The sequence below is a fragment of the Gekko japonicus genome, unplaced genomic scaffold (assembly GCF_001447785.1).
Source record: "Gekko japonicus isolate JY-2015 unplaced genomic scaffold, Gekko_japonicus_V1.1 scaffold431, whole genome shotgun sequence".
In the NCBI taxonomy this organism is placed as follows: Eukaryota; Metazoa; Chordata; class Lepidosauria; order Squamata; family Gekkonidae; genus Gekko; species Gekko japonicus.
Window position 1 is genome coordinate 436,510 of NW_015162492.1, and position 20,772 is coordinate 457,281.

The 20,772-nt window shown below is 43.9% G+C and overlaps 1 protein-coding gene across 1 annotated transcript; it reads right to left on the minus strand.

Moving 5' to 3' along the window:
• Positions 1 to 1,780: 1,780 nt before the first annotated feature.
• Positions 1,781 to 20,258, minus strand: SF3A1 (splicing factor 3a subunit 1). The gene is made up of 17 exons (XM_015406018.1): positions 20,080 to 20,258; positions 18,337 to 18,449; positions 17,515 to 17,719; positions 16,945 to 17,202; positions 15,563 to 15,637; positions 12,327 to 12,477; positions 11,521 to 11,714; positions 10,287 to 10,404; positions 10,006 to 10,191; positions 9,222 to 9,343; positions 8,847 to 9,089; positions 8,510 to 8,720; positions 6,617 to 6,646; positions 4,598 to 4,752; positions 3,815 to 3,916; positions 3,038 to 3,109; positions 1,781 to 2,702 (listed from the first exon to the last, which is right to left on the minus strand). The coding sequence occupies exons 1-17, from the start codon at positions 20,140 to 20,142 to the stop codon at positions 2,601 to 2,603; spliced, it is 2,400 nt and encodes a 799-aa protein (XP_015261504.1). The 5' UTR covers positions 20,143 to 20,258; the 3' UTR covers positions 1,781 to 2,600.
• Between the last annotated feature and the right edge of the window lie 514 nt (positions 20,259 to 20,772).

The following is a 20,772-nucleotide window of genomic DNA, read 5'->3' on the forward strand; positions in this document are numbered from 1 at the left end:
CTCTCCCTTTTCATCAACAACCCTGTGAGAGCTAGGTTATGCTGACTGGTCTGAGTCCACCCATTGTGTTTCATGGCAAGCAGAGATTTGGTCCTTGCTTTCCCCAAACCCTAACCCCTACAGCACACTGGTTCTGAGGTTCTATCAGGGAGAGCTGCTATGAGTCAGAGCTGACAGCACTAGATGAATCAAAAACATGGCATGCCTGAATTTGCTACCTTCAATAGGTGAACCAGATACTGGCCCAGGGGAAAGAGCAGGCTTTGCATGCAGAATGTCCCAGTTAAAGGGATGCTGGGGAAGGTCCTTGGAGAGCTACTGCCCATCAAAGCAAATTGGGCAGACCCCCAGTCTGACGTGGTATAAAGCAGCCGCACATGTCTGAGCCATCCCGGAAGACCTGTAAGCAATTACGATGTGAAAAATGAACTATTGGCTGAGGGAAAAGTAGCAGGGGGTGTGGGGAGGGAAACCTGCAGCCAGAGAACCACAACAGGGCGGATGGAAAGAAATGCGGTTACATGACAGGCTTGGGAAAGACAACTGGAATCAATTGCCATGCCTTCAGAAACAAAAGGATTCTGGGTGGGTTTGGATAAACTCAGGCAGCTGTCTTCCTCGGCAGCTCCCTCCCACTGGGACTCATTCCATACCTCCTTGGGGACTACACAGCCTTGTGCACGTCAGCAGCGTTTGTTCACGGCAGCTCAAGCGGTGACTGCAGTCTCCACTGATGTTCTCCCCTCTCCTCTCAACACACCCACAGCTCTTCCCTTCCCATAGCCATTTATGTATTTATTAGTCTTACCTGGTCCCCATATAAGGATGCACAGTGTCGGAGACTGCCCCGCTACAACAGCCACCCCATGGAACCAAAGATATCATCACTGATTTTGCAGACAAAACTAAGGGCAGAGAAAGAACAGCCCAGCCCCAAATGAAAAGCAGCACAGCCTGGTACCACTGATTTCATCTCTACCCTAAGGCACTGCTGCTAGGGCAAACAAAAAAAAAACACGACAGTAACTCCTCTAGTAAAGAGAGGGACAGAAGGGAGCTCTCCAGCTATAGCTATATAGATAACAGAGGTGCACAGAGGCTTTGGTCCCTTGAAAATAAAGGCTATTGTGTGAAATGAGATAAGGTAAAGGTAAAGGTTCCCTTGCTTGAAAGCCAGTCGAATCCGACTCTAGGGTTGCGGTGCTCATCTCCGTTTCAAAGCCGAAGAGCCAGCGCTGTCCGAAGACGTTTCCGTGGTCATGTGGCCGGCATGACTAAACACCAAGGCGCACGGAACGCTGTTACCTTCCCACCGAAGTGGTAACTATTTATCTACTTGCAATTTCTTGCTTTCGAACTGCTAGGTTGGCAGGAGCTGGAACTAGAGACGGGAGCTCACTCCGTCTTGTGGCACTTGGGTCTCGAACTGCTGAACTACTGACCTTCCACAGCCTGCAGTTCAGCGTCTTAACCACTTGAGCCACCGCAGCTCCTGAAATGAGATAAACTAATAGTTTATTCCTGATGAGAGGCTCACTCAGATTTTTATCAGGAACACTTCTCATGTTGCTTTGTTGAACCTGTTCCTCTGTACACAATAAGCAAGCAAGGCTGCACTGGAGAGGAGGACAAAGAAACAGGAATGACTTTCATTACTAAAATTACATGGAGTACAGTTTGTTTAACCTAAAGTTGAAATACAGGCTTGCTTAAATGACCAGGTAATCTGCAGTACACTGATCTCAAGTAATTTACATATTCCAATTTGGACACTCTACATTGTTTTATTGTTTTTTATTGTTGCTTTCACACTAAATGAATTTCCAAAACCATGGGGGGGAAAGAAGCACAAATTGCAGATTCTAGCACATGACCACAAGCTACGCCCAAACCCTTGGGGCTCATGCATCATTCATTTCAATCTAATGTTTTGTTTTTTTAAAAAAATGCCAGGATCCAAAAAACCATGAAACTGGTTCCAAAAACTCCAAGATGTATACCTTTAAACAGCAATACTCTCCAGGTATCACAGCAAACTGCTTTCTAATGGAGGAGCTGCAAAAGGTGGGCTGACAAGTTATGGTATGATCCAGAAACCTGGCTTCTTCCCTCTCTTTTATCAGGCTGTTCCAAAATAATCCTGATCAATACAAAAGGAGATAGCGCACACATCTTGCTCAGGACAATGAATGCTTTTGCTACTCTGGTTAAGAAAAATTACTTGGTATGAGAAAGTTAACTGAAATGTTTCATCTGACAGGTAAAATTCTTTGAACGCCAGCAAGACCCTCCAAAAGTGAAATACTGCAGAATTAGATCAAACCCAGGTAAGGCCTCAGCTACAAAGGGTAACTGGAGAACCACTGGGAATAATATTAAGGTAGGGACAATTCTGGCAGCACTTTGAGTATAGTATGAGCCATTCAGCTTTACATATACTGGTTCACATTGCACAGCTACTAAATGGGCAAGATCAATTTTCTCTAGGCCCAGGGTCTACCAGATACAAGATTAAGGTCCATAGTCCAGTCTGAGTGGGAACTCCATGCTGATACTACTCAAGAGTTGCACCAATATGACAGCTTCTTGCCATAAGGGTACTACTTCTTTCTGCCTCCTCTTTCTTTGAGTGCTAAATGAATCACAGATCCACTTGTCATGTTGTAGTAAGCCAGAGAATTGGAGTCCTTGATGAAAATGCCCTGCAAGAAACAACAAGAGGGTCGTGATAGTACCCAAAACAAAACTTAGCAAGGGAGAGACAAGGGAGAATCCACTGCTTCACATAAGGACTTTGCTCTAGGAGAAAAGCTGACCCCCCTTCTGTCATATCCAGGCATGGAAGGTCAAAGGAGGAATTTCTATGCAACCTTAAACAAGCCATTGAAGATGGTTCCATATGCAGGTAATGGTTAAGTAATGGAAGAATGCTTCCATAGGGGAAGAGTTCTGTGAGTTAGTCAAGCGCACTCTAATGTTTATGCAAACAAATGAAATTCACCGACAAGTAGCAAAACAGCAGTGACCAAATACTCACCTCATACTGAAGTTTCTGTTTCCCAGCAGGCATCCCAGTAGCCTCGTGAATCTTCACCTTTATAACAGAAACCTAGAAACCAGAAAAATACACCCCTTTCAACACAGTGCACTGAACACGTGACAGATGGCAGCATACACTAGCAATGTTTAGTATGGTATCATGAGACATAAAAGAGTTGAGGCTTTTATCAGTGCCCTGGCAGCAGGGACCACAGACCACTGAGGACTAACGCAAGCAGTCCAATTCTGTTTCCATTACAGCACCGGAATTCCCTCAGCTCAGAGTGCAAATGGCTTAGTCCAGCAATACTACAACACTGGAAGCCAGCAAACAGTTCCAATCGTATACTCTGCTGGCATGCAGTTTAGGGCAGGGACAGGAAACGTGGCCCATTAGCCACACCCCAGCCTTTCACCTGGAACAGATGTGCAGCAGAGTTTTCAAGAGGCACTACTAAACATCTGCTCAGCCTTCATTCACAAGGAAAATGTTTTCAAGATGTATGAGGAAGAGATGACCCATACAACTTGCTGATTTTATACACTAGATGCAAACTGACACATATGTTAATACTATGCCTGAGTGCACCCACTCCAAGTAAAGATGCTTTTACTGGCAAACTGTGCCTGCTTCCTTATGGTCACTCAAGATGGGAGTCTGTGCAACAACAACAAACATGGCTGGTCTCCAGATAACTTGTCTGAGGACCAGATGGGTACCTGAGAATATAGAAGTTGCCCATCCCTTATTTAAGGAAAGCCATGGGCCACGTACCTGGTCAGAGAGCGGGAGGGTGAACACCAGCACCTGGCCATTCAGCTTCCATTCAGTCTTGTCCTGCATGTTGGGAACTTGGACTTTGACTGTGACTGGACCCTAACAGAATAAATGCGATAGTATTGTCAGACAAAATTCAGAGAGGGAGCCAGAGAGAGAAGAAAAGAGAACAGATAACAATGCTGTAACAGCCCTTTGCTTCTTCATGGAGGAACGTTATTGATGTGGCTCCATCAATTACATTACCCTACAAATTCATAACTGCTCCATTCTTTGGTATGGTACCAAGACTGTTCAGCTGAACAGCTCCTTGCTGGCGGGGGTGTGTGTGTGTATAATGTACAAATCACAGGAAAAGTGGGTCTTTTTCAATTCAGCCACTGAGGCTACAACCTGGATGCTGAAAGAACTCTGTTAATCAAACATGTACAGTTGCATTTTTCACGACTGAATTACTGAAAGATCTGTTGATGGTATAACAGAGCTGTCTCTCTCTGCCGTACAAGGGACACAGGAAGAGGTGGGCCCCAAAGGGATATGCTGGAAACAGATAAACGTTTTTACCATTTGCTTTCCCAGTCTGCTTCCCCTTGCATTTCCAGATAGTATTGTAATTAAAAAGCTCATTACGCCGCATGTTCAAATGGAAATGTTGATCTGAACCTGAATGGAAAGGGTTGCCCAGCCCAACCCCCTTGGAACCCAAAAGGCACACTTGGAAGATCCTCCTAGGGCCTAACCTAAAAGCAGTGATATTACTTTAAGTTATTAGCAGCACACCTTGTTTCTGCGTAGGAACTCCTCCTCTGGCATGAGGCTGTCTTCAGACTTCAGCTTCTTAGAGGATGGCTCATCATCCATGGGTGGGGGAGGGTGAACAGGAGGCATAGGTGCTGGGGAAGCAACCGGTGCAACCGGAGGGGCAGGAACAAATGCTGAAGTAATGGAGAAAGGATTTATTTCACACAAGATCGTTAGCAGCCTTTTTTGGGAGCACTGACTGGCACAACCCAAAGCAGCAGTGTCAAATGTAGAAGATGCCAGAGAGCATGCTATCTACATTTCCCAGAGGTCTGGGAGGAAAGAAAGCACCCCAAATGCCAACCAAAGGCAGACCAGTTACACAGCACTCACTTTAAGAAATGCTAGAACTGTATATAGGGGCTGTGAGCTCCCTTTGCCCTAAGAGCTGCATGCCTCCTAATTGCACTAAGGGGCATTTGCATTTGTGAACAAAGTAGTAGAAGACTTACCAAACACTAAAGAATACAGAGTACAGAGCAAGCAAGTCAGTGTAGCAACAGTGGACAGAATACAGGATGTGAACTGGGGAGACCTGGCCAAGTATCTGCATTTTCTTTTTATCTAACCTAAGCTGCTGCAAGAAATAACATGACATCATGTATGGTGTCAAACTTTTATATCTGGCCCTTCCTCCAAGGAACTCAATGCAGAAGTAGCAGCCTTAAAAGGGCTATTTTCTCCCAAAGATAAACAGCAGCAACCACATGTAACTACTACAGAGGGACTCCAGATGTTGCTGTGCAGGAAGAATAAGAAACCTGGCCAGGACACGGAGAAATGAAGCTCTCTTTTACGGACTTACATTTGACACTCCTGCCCTTAAGGAAACAAAGACAGACACAAGAAAGGAAAGACATCAGTGGTAACTCCAAGGCAAAAAGCAGTTGACCTACAAACATATGGAAGTTGCATCTATCTCAGAGCCAAGCACTGCATCCATTGAGCACAAATGATGGTTAGACTTTGAATTGACAAAGTAGGAGCCACAGGAAGTTGCTCTGTGGCAATCATGTGAAGGTTATGCATGTGAAAAAAATTTAATGTGTCTCAATCCTAGTTATGCCTCTGCCATACCAAAGTAGGCTAAAGTGGACTCCTAGGCTTCCTCCATTTGTATAGTTACTCTTAGGAAGAGTTAACACTATTAACACAATTTCTGTGCTCATACTATACTATATAGACTCCCCTAATGACCACACTAAAGGGCAATGTGACAGTAAATGTATCCACCCTTGAGAGGAAGCTGCAGCCAATCCTGATTCTCATGACCAGACCTGGGCAGGCATGTGTTGGTCGCATTCACACATTATGCTTTTAAATACATACTTAAAAACCACAGAGTGTGAGCCCACCGTTATTCTCGATATCCTGGACTTCAAATGCTTGGTTCAGAGACTGTACAATATTAAAGTATCAACACCCAACTCCACTGTCCATTTTTTGGCTTGGAATTACTGGGGTTTTAGTATTGGAAAAAGAGCATTAGAATAATTTTGGACAAGAGCACCGCCCTGTGACAGCTAGTGGCCTGAGCCAGCACAGTAGCAACCTTGAACTACTTATCTGACAGTTGGCGGACAGATCAATTTGTACACACAAAGCAGCCAGACCTCCCTGGCTAGATAAGCTGGGCTTCCAGCGGCATATCGACTGCTGTGGTGCAATGCAGCTGAAAAGCATACCAACGGATTTAGCACTTGGCAAGGGTGCTTCCTGTATTCCTGCCTCGGTTTCTCTCGCAACAAGAACAGTACCTGGAGCACCAGTACCCAAGCTAGCATGCAGCCCACGAAACCTTTTCAAGAGCAGTGACACTCAGGCCAAGAAGTCTACAAGAACAAAACTACTGACACACAGACGCACACCACGGCCAGGATCCCCCTTGTACCACTCTGGACAGACAAGAGAAGTGAATGCATGCAAATTAGCTTGGCTTGAAGGTGAGTGATTAGCTGAATTACCTCTGAGAGGTCACAATGACACTTAAGAAGTTACCTGGACTGCTGACTGGTCCCTGTCTGTATCCTATATTGTGACAATTAGATACAATAGTTAGTCAATGGCTTCACTCAGCTGCAACCTATGATATTCACAGAAAGTCTATTTGGATCTCAAGTTTAAACTGAAGCTATACGGGACAGGCCTAGGTCATCACCTGGCCCCCTGCATGATACTACAGGGCATGCTATAACACAGCATAACCTCACCTTGAGTGCAAAGCTAGTCTAGCCCCCAAATGCCCATACATATTTAAAAGCAACTCTGGTATATACACTTCTGGTTTTTAATTTTGTAGACACAATCTATAACACATACTAGCCTCAACAAGGCTTTCCATGCTGGGAAAGCATACTAGAGAAGTAATGAACAATGCCAGATATACTATACTCTTCTGGCTGATTTGGAATGTTAAGTTTCTAGAGTACTCAACAAGGGGCAGGTAATTTGGAAGTGCTATAAATCACCCACATTTTTGCCTCTTTTGCGCAACTGCAGGACACCTCTGGGGAAATTAGCTTTATAGGGAACATGGTACTGGGCAAAGGAAGAAACTGAATTTGTATCAAGCATCTGTGGAACAGGAGTTATGTGGAGAAGAGGGTCAAGGAGGATTAAGAGTGAGTTACCAATCGCTATGTGGCAAGAGAAAGTCTGGGATCAGTTTATAATGGCAAAAATTACGGACTCCCTGAAGGGAGCGGTTAACAGCGATACTCCTACTTACACCAAATTTGTTAGGATCTGGGCCCCAGTGTTAGACTATATGGTAACGAATTATATACTCCCAGCTAAGCAAATTTACCATAAATTGTTATATTTATAGAGTTTAGCAGGTATTAAAGCTGTATGGTGTGTGGATAGTTGTCAAATGGTTAGTAATGATCTTAGTTGCTATATGTAGAAATCTAGAACCAATATGTGTCATATGTATTGTATTTTACAAAACAATAAAAAGATTTTTTTTAAAAAGAGTGAGTTACCAGATGTCTGACCCTCCATTGAATTGGAATAAAATGGAGCAATTCTGTCTCTGCTCACTGTATAGTCCCTCCTCTTCAGACATTTGTAGAAAAAAGGCCACCTATATAAATACTGTTGCCAGGACGAACTTCAGAGTGAAGCAAGCTACAGTTTGGGGGGTTTTTTAAAGTGGCGGCCTGATCCATCACATATTGCAGAAGCAGAACTAAACGCCATTACAACCAAGCAGAGTTACCAGTTTGACGTTTAAACTGCCCTGGGGACTCTATTTTGGTGGAAAGACAGCATGGAAATGTTCATGATAAATAAGTAATTTGTTCAGCAAATAATGACGGCTAAATCTGAAGTTAAGCTAAGCAAAACAATCACATAGACTTTCAGGACTTATGTTTCTAAAGTAGCCAAAAATAGTCCTCATAAAACTTGCGAACTTGAAAACTGGCATTAAAATGTGGTATCTCTTAGCACAACACATGGAATAGGCTGCCAAACTGCTGTGAAGAATGCGCCACTGCAAGTGAATTCTGACCAACCAATGGCGATCACCAGGCCCCCAGGCTTTGCTGCAAGTGAGCAAGAACTTTCCAGTTATAGAATGCTAAAAGCACACTAGCCCTGTTCACAAGTTACAGTGAATGCACGTACAAACCATGTACAGTCTACACTTCCTTGTTCTTTGTATGTGTCTTTGACTAATTCTCACATTACAGTCAATGCATGTACAGCTGAATGTGTTATATAAATTCCACATTTATCCAGGTACTGGTCCTTGGTTTCATCTGTAAAGTGAATGCACATTGGCTCTTTCATACAAAGAGATGTACACGCAACAGGCAGGATGTACGTGCACTTGCTGTAATGTGTAAATAAGGCTACTATTAAAAGAGAGAGATTCTCAACACTTACCTGTTGGCACGATCATGGGAGGAGGACGCGGAGCCATAATGGGCGGGGCAGACGGCGGCATTGGGACAACATTGATCCGAGGAGCATGTATTATTGGTGGCATGGGAGCAGCAATGACAGAGCCTGGTGGTAAACGGACCACTGACGTCATAGGGGGACGAGGCATGACGGGAACAGCACTGACGACAGTTGTGCGGACAGGAGGTGGCATCTAGAAGACATAATATTTGGGTTGTAAAAGAACCTGGGGAAAAAAATATATATTTTTTTTTTGGGGGGGGGGGAGAAACCAGACTTTCCCATTAAAGCACAAAAGCTATACAAGTAAACAGCATACGGAAGGAGGACGGGGTACTGATGCAATTGGTGGAGCATTTGTTGGGATGTTCGGAGCGGATGAAGGCGGTGGAGGCTGGGGCATCTCGTTGGGTTTGCTTGGACCAATCTTCTCCTTGCTGTCATCTTCAGGCACCAGCCCCTTGGCCTTATGGATCGCTTCAATCTGCTCTTGCAGGGTAATGTTGGCTTGAGCAGCCTGCTGAGTTCGGGCCATGCTGCCAGAGTGGCCATCCCAGGTCACCTAGTGAAAGGAAATGGGGCAAGATGAAAGCAGACACATTAAGACCAATCATAACAAGCCTACTGGGGAAGAGCCTCCATTCTTTCTCATTCATAGCAATACTGAATGTAGTCAACCGAGCTCTTGCTGTACCTTTTCTTCTGGCTTCTGGATTTCCTCTTCCCCAATCTTCTTGCCAATAGCAGTCTCTTCCACACCAAAGATATCAGTACGGCGCTCGGCCAACTGTTTCAAGCTGCTTTCAATATCCAAACCTAGACAGGGAGGAACAAAACTGATGATGTTTTATTTTACAAAACACAGCACCATCTGAATGCTCTAAGCTATCAGTTGCGACTGCTCTGCAATAACCAGAACAAAATGAACCTACTGAAAAAGTTTTGAGAGGTACCTTTTTATCTCCTCTATCTGCCACTTTAAAGGTTCAGTATAACTCTAACGTGGGGCAGATTTTATCTTAGTACTCTCTTACACCCACTTCTTCCATAGAGCTCAAAGCAGTTTACATATGGCCCCCAAATGATCTCTCATCCAGCCAGCTCACAGGGACAGATCTAGTGATCTTTAGCAGTCAGGTGCCATGCACCTTCAGAACATTTTCTGGGTTATCATGAAGTATTGTGTCGTCTCTGCAATTCAACTTAACATCTGCTCTAAAACTACTCTTTGAGAATAGCTGAACCCTTAAGTGCCAATTGATAACTTTCCCTTTTAAATTCAGAGTTAATCTAGTGTAATTATTTACCTTGTAATGCACACTTTTACAGCTACTTAAGGACACAAAACATGGAAGCATTTTTAAAGGACCTGACTATCCTGCCCTCTTTTAAGCTTGTAGGAAGTAGTTAACTGGTTAAAAGTCGGAAGAAGAACAAAGCATTTCTACAAGGACAGCCAGGAGCTGTGCATGACTGACCTGGGGCGTAGACTTCATCATCAGTCTGCTTCTCCCGGAGGGAACGATCTCTTTGCTCCAGCCAGCGAGGATCCAAAAGCCCAATTCGCATGTGTTCTTGCATTTTGCTGGCAGGAATCTTCTCCCCAGTGATGGGGGAAACCAGATACTCATCTGGGGCTGGGGTGGGTGGCAAAGGCTTGGAAGCTGTAGAGGAAAGAAAGCCACATTGTTAGAGATTACTTTAGCTACCCTTGGGATCTGACATGCAGAGACAAATCAGTCAAAAGACATCACCTTACCTTTAGGATCATAATCTTTCCTGACAATAACCTGATCTGGCGTAGGAGGAAGAGGTGGTGGCATTGGAGTTTCTGGAGGTGGTGGAACTTTCTGATTCTCATCTTCTTCATCAGAGCCCTTTATATTTCAAAATGAGAGACCGTGAAGCTTCAACACAGACCTGTGCCTAGTTTATTCATATCAACCCATAGTAGTGCTGCAACCTGTGGGCATACAATGAATCCCCACCCCCCCACCCCATTCGCTGAAAGACTGCAGCTAGAATCCCTACCGTACATTCTTGTGCTGCTGAATTACTATTCCCTACAAGTTCTTTTTGATAAAGCAACTGGAAACAGTTGCTGTAAGCATGTTTCTTGTCCCTTAACCATGGTTAACTGATTGGGCTGAGCCACTTCAAGCCATGGGTACAGCTCTGAAAGCACTGTTGAACACTGGTTGTAAATCTCATTAGTGGTTAACACTAATTATTGTTAATACCAATGCAGACATAACATCAAAACTTAACTAAGGGCATTCTCACACAAGGTGAGAACAATGTGATCTGATGGCCTCAGGATTAAGGAACAAGTGTCTATCCTAATCCAATCCAATATGGCCACAGATGCTCAGCCGGAAGGATAAAGTCAAGTTTTATTTTGGGGAGAACTCATGAATGGAACTTGCTGGATGTTCAGGCTGCTCCATGTATGGGGGAGGGGTCAGAAGACAGTTTTTCTCCAGACTGGGTCAATGATCAGGTGGTAAGGCTAAATGGGTCTCCTTCTCCTGAAGGTTTTGGGGTGCTTGATAAAAATATGGCTTGTGTATCAGTGGGACTATTTATCAGTTTGGGCTGACTCCATGAACACTGGCTGTTCCATCTCCTGGATTACGGAAGGTTATACTTTTAACAATGGGGATAACTTGCCAAGATGACTGATGCAGACCGTGACTGCAAAGTTACATTTGATGGATCCTTAAATGGGACGGGACTAGCTGATTTTCAAGCTCCTCTTCTGCCCATAGAATGTTTTACTCATTTTCCAAACCTCCATTCTCAAAATTATACTGTAGACATTGATACTCGAGTATATCACTTCAGCATAGCACTGACGATCCAGGACATTATTTACGCAGCTAAAAAACTGAAATCCTCACTGAACTCTGGGGTTGAGGAACGACATTTCAAACATATCTGCCAGCCTACTTTCAAGCCCGGCTACACTGAAATGACAGTGACCAGCTACTCACCTCATCCATATCCTGCACTTGAGTGTCCTGGTCTAATTGGGATGGAGTCTCCTCCGTCTTCTCTTGTTTCTCATCTTCATCATCCGACTCTACCTCCATCTCCACTTCCTCGCTTTCACCAAACTTCTCGTAGCGCTCCTGGATCAGAATGCGAGCTCCGAGCTCCTCGGGTGTGGTGGGAGGAGGGAAGTTCACTGTGACGGGGGGGGGGGGGAGTCAGCTTCACCACCAACTAATCGCAGAGCAATTTCTGAGACATATGCAATGCAGTTCATTACAATGAGCATTACATTACTGTAATTAAAAATTGCTTTAAGAATCCAGTGATTAATAGAAAGAGTGGAAGAGAGACAATATTCTAGGATCTCAACTATGCCTCTGTTCACAAGCAACCTTTTTCTTCTTTAATTGGATCTGTTTCCCAGATCCACTAAGATCCTGGCAGCAGCATAATTTACTTCCTAGTCCTTGAGGTAAGTGGCATTTTTTCTTCAATGCATACAACGTGTACCGACCCTTTGTGAGAACATTCAAACAATACACTTAAATGCAACAAACTATTATGTATGATTTTTTGGTTCTTGTGTATTGAATTTCTGTCATTTTGTCTGATTGGGTATCTAGTTTTTATGTACCTGATCTCAGCCATTATTTCTTGCTCTAGTATTATTTCTTAGTATTGTGTATTTCTTTAGTTGTGCTTGTAAGTTGCCTGTGGATCCTTGTAGGATGAAAAAGGAACGGTAACAGTGTTTTAATGAAGTGCTAGTTGCAAAAAATAAAAAAGAGGAGAGAGATGATTTAACCTTGTTCACTGGGCTGGAAGTCCACAGTTTCCACCACCACAAAGTCATGCCAGTCAATTTGCGCATATGCAACTCGCTCTCTTTCCTTCTCTTCCTCTTCCTTCTTCCGCTCTCGCTCCTGAAACTTGGCCCACTCCACTCTGTAGCATGCCTGCGAAGGAAGGAGAAAGGCACCAAAAATGGGAAATGGAAACCTTGATACAGTACGCAAGGCCCAGTCACCTATTCCCACTAACAGTATCACACAATTAAATTGAACTAAGTACCGGCCAATTTAGAACTTTCAGGACAACATCAGGGACATATCTGAAACACAGTGTCACATCACTAGCATGTCGTCTGCTTATAAAATCATTAGCTACGTTCTCACACCTTACCCTACATCTATGCTAAATTCTATGTTAATTAGTAGACATGCAGAATTAGTCTTCATAGCTTTATATCTACTGATCAAAACGTGTGGAAACTAATTTCATAATCAGTTCAATAATCCAAAAGGAACACACACACCCAGTCAAGAGTAACAGAATGCTATATGCAAACTTTGTCTTATAGGACACATTAACAAAACACTGAAAGCAAAATAGCACGGCAACACACAAATGAGATTTATAACCCGGTTTTCACAAATGTAAGAATCACTCCAGGTAATAAGGAGCAATTCACTAAGCCAACACCTTACTACTGAATCTGCACAGGTGGCATCTCTCAACAACAGTGCAAACTCCCTTCTTAGGACCCTCACTGAGCCAGAGAACACAATGTCAATTTACTTTGCCTTCACCTCCAGTTATGCATTGAATTAACAACCATCTTTCCCCTACTTTTTGTTTTTGGCTTCCCTGAAGCCCTCTAAATAATGCTATGGGTTGACAATGTAGTCCCGCCTTCAATCAGCTGGACATGGGGTGGTGCTGCTGATGCCCAACCTTGGGACTAAAGTTCAGGGATCCAGCATGTATGCATTACAGTCTTAAGGGAAGGGGGGAGTTGCCATAAAACCAGTAAGTCTAGAATTTCCAGTTACCCAAACTGGACCACTGTGGGCATGGAGGACCAGTGTTTTGTGAGCAGCCTGCCCATTTTCCCTTAGCTGCCCACTAGGAATCTTCTGACAGATTTTTATATCCTGCTTTGGGGCGATTCACTATGACCAGGGGTCATTTGGGGCCGGAGCGGTCCGGAGCACTGCTCCAGCAGCAACCCTAGAATGGGGGAAATGGTGGCGGCGGCAAGCCCCGCCCTCTTTGCTCTGGAGTCACCCATAGAATACAATGGATGCGGGGGCGCGACTCCAGAGAGAAGGGGTTTAAACTTTAAACCCCTTCTCTCGGGAGTCGCACCACAGCAGCACGATCTTTCTATTGTATTCTATGGTGCCATAGAATACAATGGGGGATCGTGCCGCTGCTGCGGCGCAACTCCAGAGAGAAGGGGTTTAAAATTCAAATCCCTTCTCTCTTTGCTGCCACGAGCTCCACTTTGGCCTCCTGCGCTGCTCGCAGCAGCCGCTTCCTCCTCCTCCTCCAGGGCGCGGGACTTGGGTGCTGCTTTCTGCTTTGACTTCTTTTGGTGATGTGATGAGAGCAAAGGCAACAAACGTTGCGGTACCTCAAAGGCTTGCAGAATTTTATTCCAACATAAATTTTGTCCACTGTAGAAGGCTTGGTTTATACCCCACCCTTCACTACCCAAAGGAGTCTCAGAGTGGCTTACAGTCTTCTTTCCCTTCCCCTTTATCAGATGGCATGAATGAATCCTCATTTTGCATTTGCTAATACAACAAATGATTACTTATTAGTTGCAGGAAGTACAGAGAGAAAACTAACAGTGTATAGCTCAACTCTAATTCAGAAGAAATGAAGAGACCATTCACTAGGAGAGTCACAGTGAGGTAGGTTAGATTTGAGTCTAGTAGCACCTCAGAGACCGGCAGGATTTTCAGGATATAAGCTTTCTCCAGTCAAAGCTCCCTGGCTTTGATACTGGAAAGCTTATATTCTGAAACTAGGGATGCCAGCCTCCAGCTGGGATCTAGGGATTCCCGGGAATGACAGCTCTACAGAAATTAGTTGCAATGGAGAAAAATTTGTACTTTGGAAGGTGGACTCTGGCATTTTACCCCCCTGAAGTCCCTAAACTCCATAGCCAAATCTCCAGGAGTTTCCCAGCCTGGGTCTAGCAACCCTACCTGAGGAGGAGGAGGAGGAGGAGGAGGAGAGGGAGGAGATTAGATTTATACCCTGCCCTTCACTACCCGAAGGTGTCTCAGAGCGGCTTACAAACTCCTTTCCCTTCCCCTCCCCACAACAGACACCCTGTGAGGTAGGTGGGGCTGAGAGAGCTCTTGACAGAAACTGCTCTTTTTCAAGAACAGCTCTGATAGAACTGTGGCTTGCCCAAAGTCATCCAGGCAGGTGCAAGTGGAGGAGTGGGGAATCAAACCCGGTTCTCCCAGATTAGAGTTCGCGCACTTAACCACTACACCAAACTCTTGTTGGTCTCTAAGGTGCTACTGGACTAAAATCTAACTGTTCTACTGCGGACTGACATGGCTACCCTTTAAATAGTGAGATACCAATCGTAAAGCTACAATCCTAAAAAAAAACACAACACTTTCCTGGCAGATTTTTGGGGTGGAGCCTGAGCGGTGGGTGTTGCCTTCTGACACACTTCCGGTGATGTCGGGGGTGTGGCATATGCAAATAAGTTATGCTAATGAGGTATGCTAATGAGCTCCTGCACCTCTTTTTTTTACGAAATGACCCCTGACTACGACAAACTTTGTGACACCAGCCTAGGTTACAGAACCAATTAAATGAGCCACAGCCACTGACCATGGTAGAGCTCATAGTATATTTAGACATGACTTGTCTGAAAGTTACAAATGGCAGGGTGTGCTGAAACATTTGGGAGGAAAAAACACAAAAACAAAGTTCTGCACTCATAGGAAAAAGAAGACCTGAAAGCAAGTATTATGCCTGCTACAAGTACTGCTGATCAGATTTGCTATATTTAATTCCTGTCTCAGAGCCACATTCAGTCATTACAAACTTTTGCTTCATTGTCACAGGCACTCATATAGCTCATTTGCATGCTTGCACTTTCCTCCAGTTGCACATGGACTACAATTCAAGTTATCCTCCAGTTCTGTAAGTAAAACTATCGCTTCAACACAGGAAAATGAGCTAAGACTTGCAAAACAAACAAAAAATCACAAATTATTTCTTGATTACCTGGTCCAATACTTCCTTGGGGTTTTCTGCCTCCTTCTTCAGTTTTATGATTAAGCCCTTAGGTGGGATTAAGATCTGAAACACATTTTTCAAGATGTTATTGAAGGCTAGAGTCCTGATTAGGGTTTTATTCTGTTCCTACAGCAGCAAGTCCACTGGAAAAGAATGCACAGAATCTCTGCACATCCAAGTTATTTAGCGAGTTTTTGGATTAAAGGTGTGAAATATAAATATTTTAAAGAAAGAAAAGTTGATCCTGTCTTCTTGCAATTCAAATTCTTGCTCAAGAAAAGCCAAATAGTGAACTATATAAATTAGTGATGTTAAACATATTTACCATATTTTACATAATTTATTGTGGTTTTACTAGTCACAGGTAGGAACAAAAAGCTATGCAGAGCACTAGAACTCCACCTCCAATCACTGGAGACTTTTTTTACCCACCAGTCTGCTGGAATTTTAGCAGGAATTGTACACACAGCTCCTATTCTCTTTACAGCAATATGCTAGGAAGCTTGCTTTAAACAAATTCTGACATTCTCAGGAAGGTAAAATTTGTATCAAATACCACATTCCATGTCTTTTTTACACTCCTGCAGAATGACAACAGGCATCTGAAGAAGTGAGGTCGGAACGTGAAAGTGCATGTTTGAATAAACGCTGTTATTCTTTAAGGTGAGGGAGCCAGCATGGTACACTGGTTGGGCATTTTATACTACGATCCGGGAGACTCAGGTTCAAATGCCCACTTTCCTGCGGAAGCTTGCTGGGTGACCTTGGCCAGTCACGCACTCTCCGCCTAACCTACCTCGTTGGTCTTTTGTGAGGATAAAATGGGGAATATGAGAACTATGTAAGTCACTTTGGGTCCCCACTGGAGAGAAAGGCTGGATATAAATGACGTTAATAACTAAGGTGCTACTGGACTTCTGCTGCATTTTGCTATATTAGACTAACACAGCTAGCCCTTGAGAGTATATGCAACCTTGCCTAAAACTGGCAAGTTTCTAGAAACAATGCCAGTGGTACACAGTGGAGACGGCAATTAACAAAGCTGAGGTTTATGTCTGCTGATGCGTGCTAGATCATATGAGAGAGGTACGTGCCATGATGTATTTTATTTTGTTGCCGTTCCAATTGCTTCCTTAGACGATGAGGAATGATTTCTCTCTTACAACTGAACAAGCAATCAGAATGAGAGCCCATTTTGCCCTGCATCCTTAACCAGCATTTCTTTGCAAACCCATAGATAAACAGAAGTTTAGTCTATATTTCCTACCTCATTGAAATGCACATTTGCTGCCTCCTTAAGGTAGAAAACTGTTCTCGGACTTGCTGAACTGAATGTCTTCCACAATGTGGCTGCATCCAAGAAGACCTACCTTGGTATACTGTTCCACCAGTTTGGTGAAGTAGTTGAAGAGGCTGTGCTGTGGGCGCAAGAAGTCAAACTGATAGTTCCTCTGTTCCTTCTGCATCAGCTGGGTGAGGAACTGCCTGCCATTCCGAGCGACAAACTGTGCTGTCAGCTTTACCACATCCAAATCAAAGGCAGAGATTGATGGGGGATCTGCAATGAACTCAAACTCTGGAGGGGGCTCCTTTGGAATGACAGTTTCCTGAATCACCTGGGCCTGCACCTAAGGGAGGAACACACACAAATGGATCACCACCTAGCCTGAAGGAACCAGTACTCTGCCTCAGCTAAGTGCACAGTTCACACAGCTTGAATGTAGCACTGATGACTAAGGGCTTAACTATACAGAAAAGAAAATCTTATCAGTATAACTTCATATACATGAAATATAATGAATTATGGGAAACCATTATTCTTAGTAATTTCTTAGAGGTGAGGCACCTCATCTCCTGAGGGACAGAAAAGATGGGAGGTGGGCCGCAAGAAACTTTGGGAACCTGGATTCACTGTAACAAGAGAGTGGCAAACCATTTACCTTTTGGGGAAGTTGCTGTTGAGCACTCTGCTGCTGCTGCATGACCTTTGGAATGGCTGCGGAGGGCTCCTGAGCCTTCCCTTCCTTGAACTCATTGACTTTGTGCCGGTAGTAGGCATGGTAAGGATCATTGGGGTTTAAGAAATTGAACTTGGGGTTATTTATCTCATTCTGACGGATCCGGGCTTCAAACTCAGGTCCATTTCTGGAAAATTAAAAAGCAAGAGTCACTGCCAAAAATCCATTAAGACTGCCACACAAAGACTGCCAAAACAACATGGCCCGTTTACACCATTATTTCCTTCTTATATAAAACAAGTAAATAATCCATGAACAGGACTTCTCAAAGACCACCTACTTCTTGTCCAATTTCTCAGCTGACCTCCATGTACAGTCAGATCAGATCAGGTGACAGGACAGTGATATCCCAGCTTTAGAACTTTATATCTGAAGAGGCTTACCTAGCTTTTTGCCTTGCAAAATTTATATAAAGTTACGTCTGTTCTTTTCTCTAAAAGCTGTAAGGAGCAGATAATTGTTTTTGCTCCAGGATGCTTTTTTCAAGCCTCCTGTCTTTCATTCGTTAGCTGTGTGTAGCTGCTGTGTTTTTATGCTGTCAGGTTTTTATTATTTTCCCCCCTTTCTCTTTAAAATTTCTGAGCTGCCTCATGGGCAACCTTTTCTTTGAAAATGCAGTGTATAAATGCAATAAATAAATAAATAAATATCTGTCCCACTGAGCCTGCTGAAGCTCCCAGACTCCATCTCCTGCCTATCTTTGCAAACACTGATCTTACATGAACCCAGACTATGGTGACTCACCTGGCCACGAAACTAGCTGTCTTGTCCACAATATTTCTAACTTCTGGTGGTGGGTAAATAATTCCCACAACGGGTTTGGCTGGTGTTGCTTCTTCTTTTGGCTCATCCTCAGGCTGCAATAAGAAAATCAATTGAAAAATGTGTGATATTTCCCACAGTCCTCAGTCTACGCAGTATCAAACTACAAAGGTATTTTTCTGCTGAAAACATATATTCACAGCTGTCATTCACCCATTATATGTGGGACCCAGAGGTATTCTTTCAACACAGAGAATTCTTCCTGTGGGAACATTCTGCTAAGCATTCAAATTGAGACATAGTGCAGGGGAGATTTTTTTCACCCATAGGTAGTGCATCCCCTGTTATTCAGAACACCACTTGGAAATGATTATATGACTATCCTTCATGGAATTTTATAATTCGTTAGAGGCCTGGCCCATAAGCTCCCTAGATAGAAAATCGCCCTGGAATCAGATGTACTTAGCTCTGAGCTCCCAAAAATGAAAAGTGCCGCATCAAGTCAAACAAGACTTGTTACAAGCAAGGTTACACCCCTCTTAAGTCTACTGAGGTCAAAGGGCTTACAAGGTCTAACAAAGACAGCACAGTAAATCTGTTTTGTGAAGATGCACGTGCAGACAACACCTGCAAAAGGTTGCTTCATGATATAAAACTTAGGCATGAAAGGTTCCTTCATGCACAAAAAGTGCAGCATAATGGTAGTGATTGAGCCACAAACTAGGAAGTACTTGGCTCAAATTTCTTTCATTTATTTTAAAAGGTTCCCAGTGTGGCTAATTGCAATATTACACAACAAATACAAACAATAAATACTTAGAAAATCACTGTCAAGTCTACAGAGCTTTAAAACCAGCACACTTTACAAAAACCTGAGATAGATTAAAAACACTTTTAATAGAAAGACACAGCAAGATATGTTTTACACAGCAGCAACATTAGCTATACCTGTCACTGAAGGACTTAGGGCTTTAAAATTTAGAAAAAGGACGACTAAGGGGGAACATAGTGGAGGTTTATGAAATTATGCAAGGGGTAGAGAGAGTGGACTGGATAGCCCAGGCTAGCCTGATCTCATCAGATCTTAGAAGCTAAGCAGCGTCAGCCCTGACTAGCATTTGGACGGGAGACCCCCAAGGAATACCAGAGTCATAACAGGGAGGCAGGGAATGGCAAACCAAGGCCAAATCGACCGCCCACTTGAGCAATGCCCTCTCTAAGCTATAGTCTTTGTGAGCAAAAACTCTACTTTGTGAACTACTACTGGCATTAAAGTTGTGAGCGAGTGATTTGGCTACTGCATAAATTAGTTTGCTCTGGAGCCTTCCTTCCTGAGCCAAGACAAAAATGTGTGAGCTGGAGGCTAAAAAGCATTGAGCTAGCTCACACTAACTCAGCTTAGAGGGAACACTGGAGGTATACCAGATCTGTCTCCTTCGGTCTAATACAGAGATTAAAGATGGAATGTGCGGCGAGTGGCAGTTATAGCAACGGGCCCTATCGCCCGTTCACTGAATAGCGATTTCTAGATTCTCGACGACCTCCCACTCAGTAAGCGAACTAAACAAGCTACACAGACATGGGCATCATAGACTACAACTCCCAGGATGCCGCCTTCTTCCCGCAAAGCATGATGATATCCAAGCTCCCCGCCCTTTTTATTAGGCCCGCACGTCAAACCTGGGGAAGAAGCGAAGGGGGAGCTTTCTCTCAAGATAATCATACCTGTTTCGCTTCAGGTGGTGCTGGCTGAGCAGGCGCCATCGCCTGCACAGGCCCAGCCGGCATGGTGCCGCCTCAGTCCGACGCAAGGAACGCGGCAAAAAACAAAACACCCAACTCCGTAAGAAAACGACAAAATGTCGACGGCTCTCACAATTCGTACAAGTGCGTAACAGACGTGTTAGCGCATGCGCGCTCCTCCTACTGGGAACGTTTCCCGGCCGAGTAACTATGTGAGAAAAGAAATGAGCATGCGCGAACTCCCGGGTACGTACGCAAACCCACTCTCTCCCACCGCCCCGGAAAGACTTCTGAAAGTGAACGGTCTTTTTGCCGGAAGACGGTTCCTTCTATTGACAAAAATGAAAAGGGCTAGAAGCTATAGAGGCACTTCCGGCTACGAATTGAACGTACTTAGGGGGCATGGAATGCAACGGGAAGGTAGTGCAGGCCATTCAAACATGGGGAGACCTATCTCCCATTCTTTATATAGTTGTTTAAAATAAAACAAAACCCTTCAGTGGTACAAAATCTGAGCTTCCCGGAAAACTTGAAAGACGCCGTTGACCGTGATTGCAGTTAGAATATTTGCGTTAACATAAAAAGATATAAGCCTTTCCTGTATAGATGCAAAACCATTATATTAATATCCATTAGTAGCTCTAAGGCGAATAATCCTTTAAAAATGCCAATAAA

What these genes read in the sequence shown, in the direction of transcription:
- SF3A1 (XM_015406018.1), bottom strand. Translation starts at nt 20,142, where the DNA reads ATGCCGGCTGGGCCTGTGCAGGCGATGGCGCCTGCTCAGCCAGCACCA. An exon ending in AACAGCAACTTCCCCAAAAG is followed by an intron (nt 17,203 to 17,514) that starts GTAAATGGTTTG and finishes TTCCTCCCTTAG; the next exon opens with GTGCAGGCCCAGGTGATTCA. An exon ending in TCCCATGATCGTGCCAACAG is followed by an intron (nt 6,647 to 8,509) that starts GTAAGTGTTGAG and finishes GTCACAATATAG; the next exon opens with GATACAGACAGGGACCAGTC.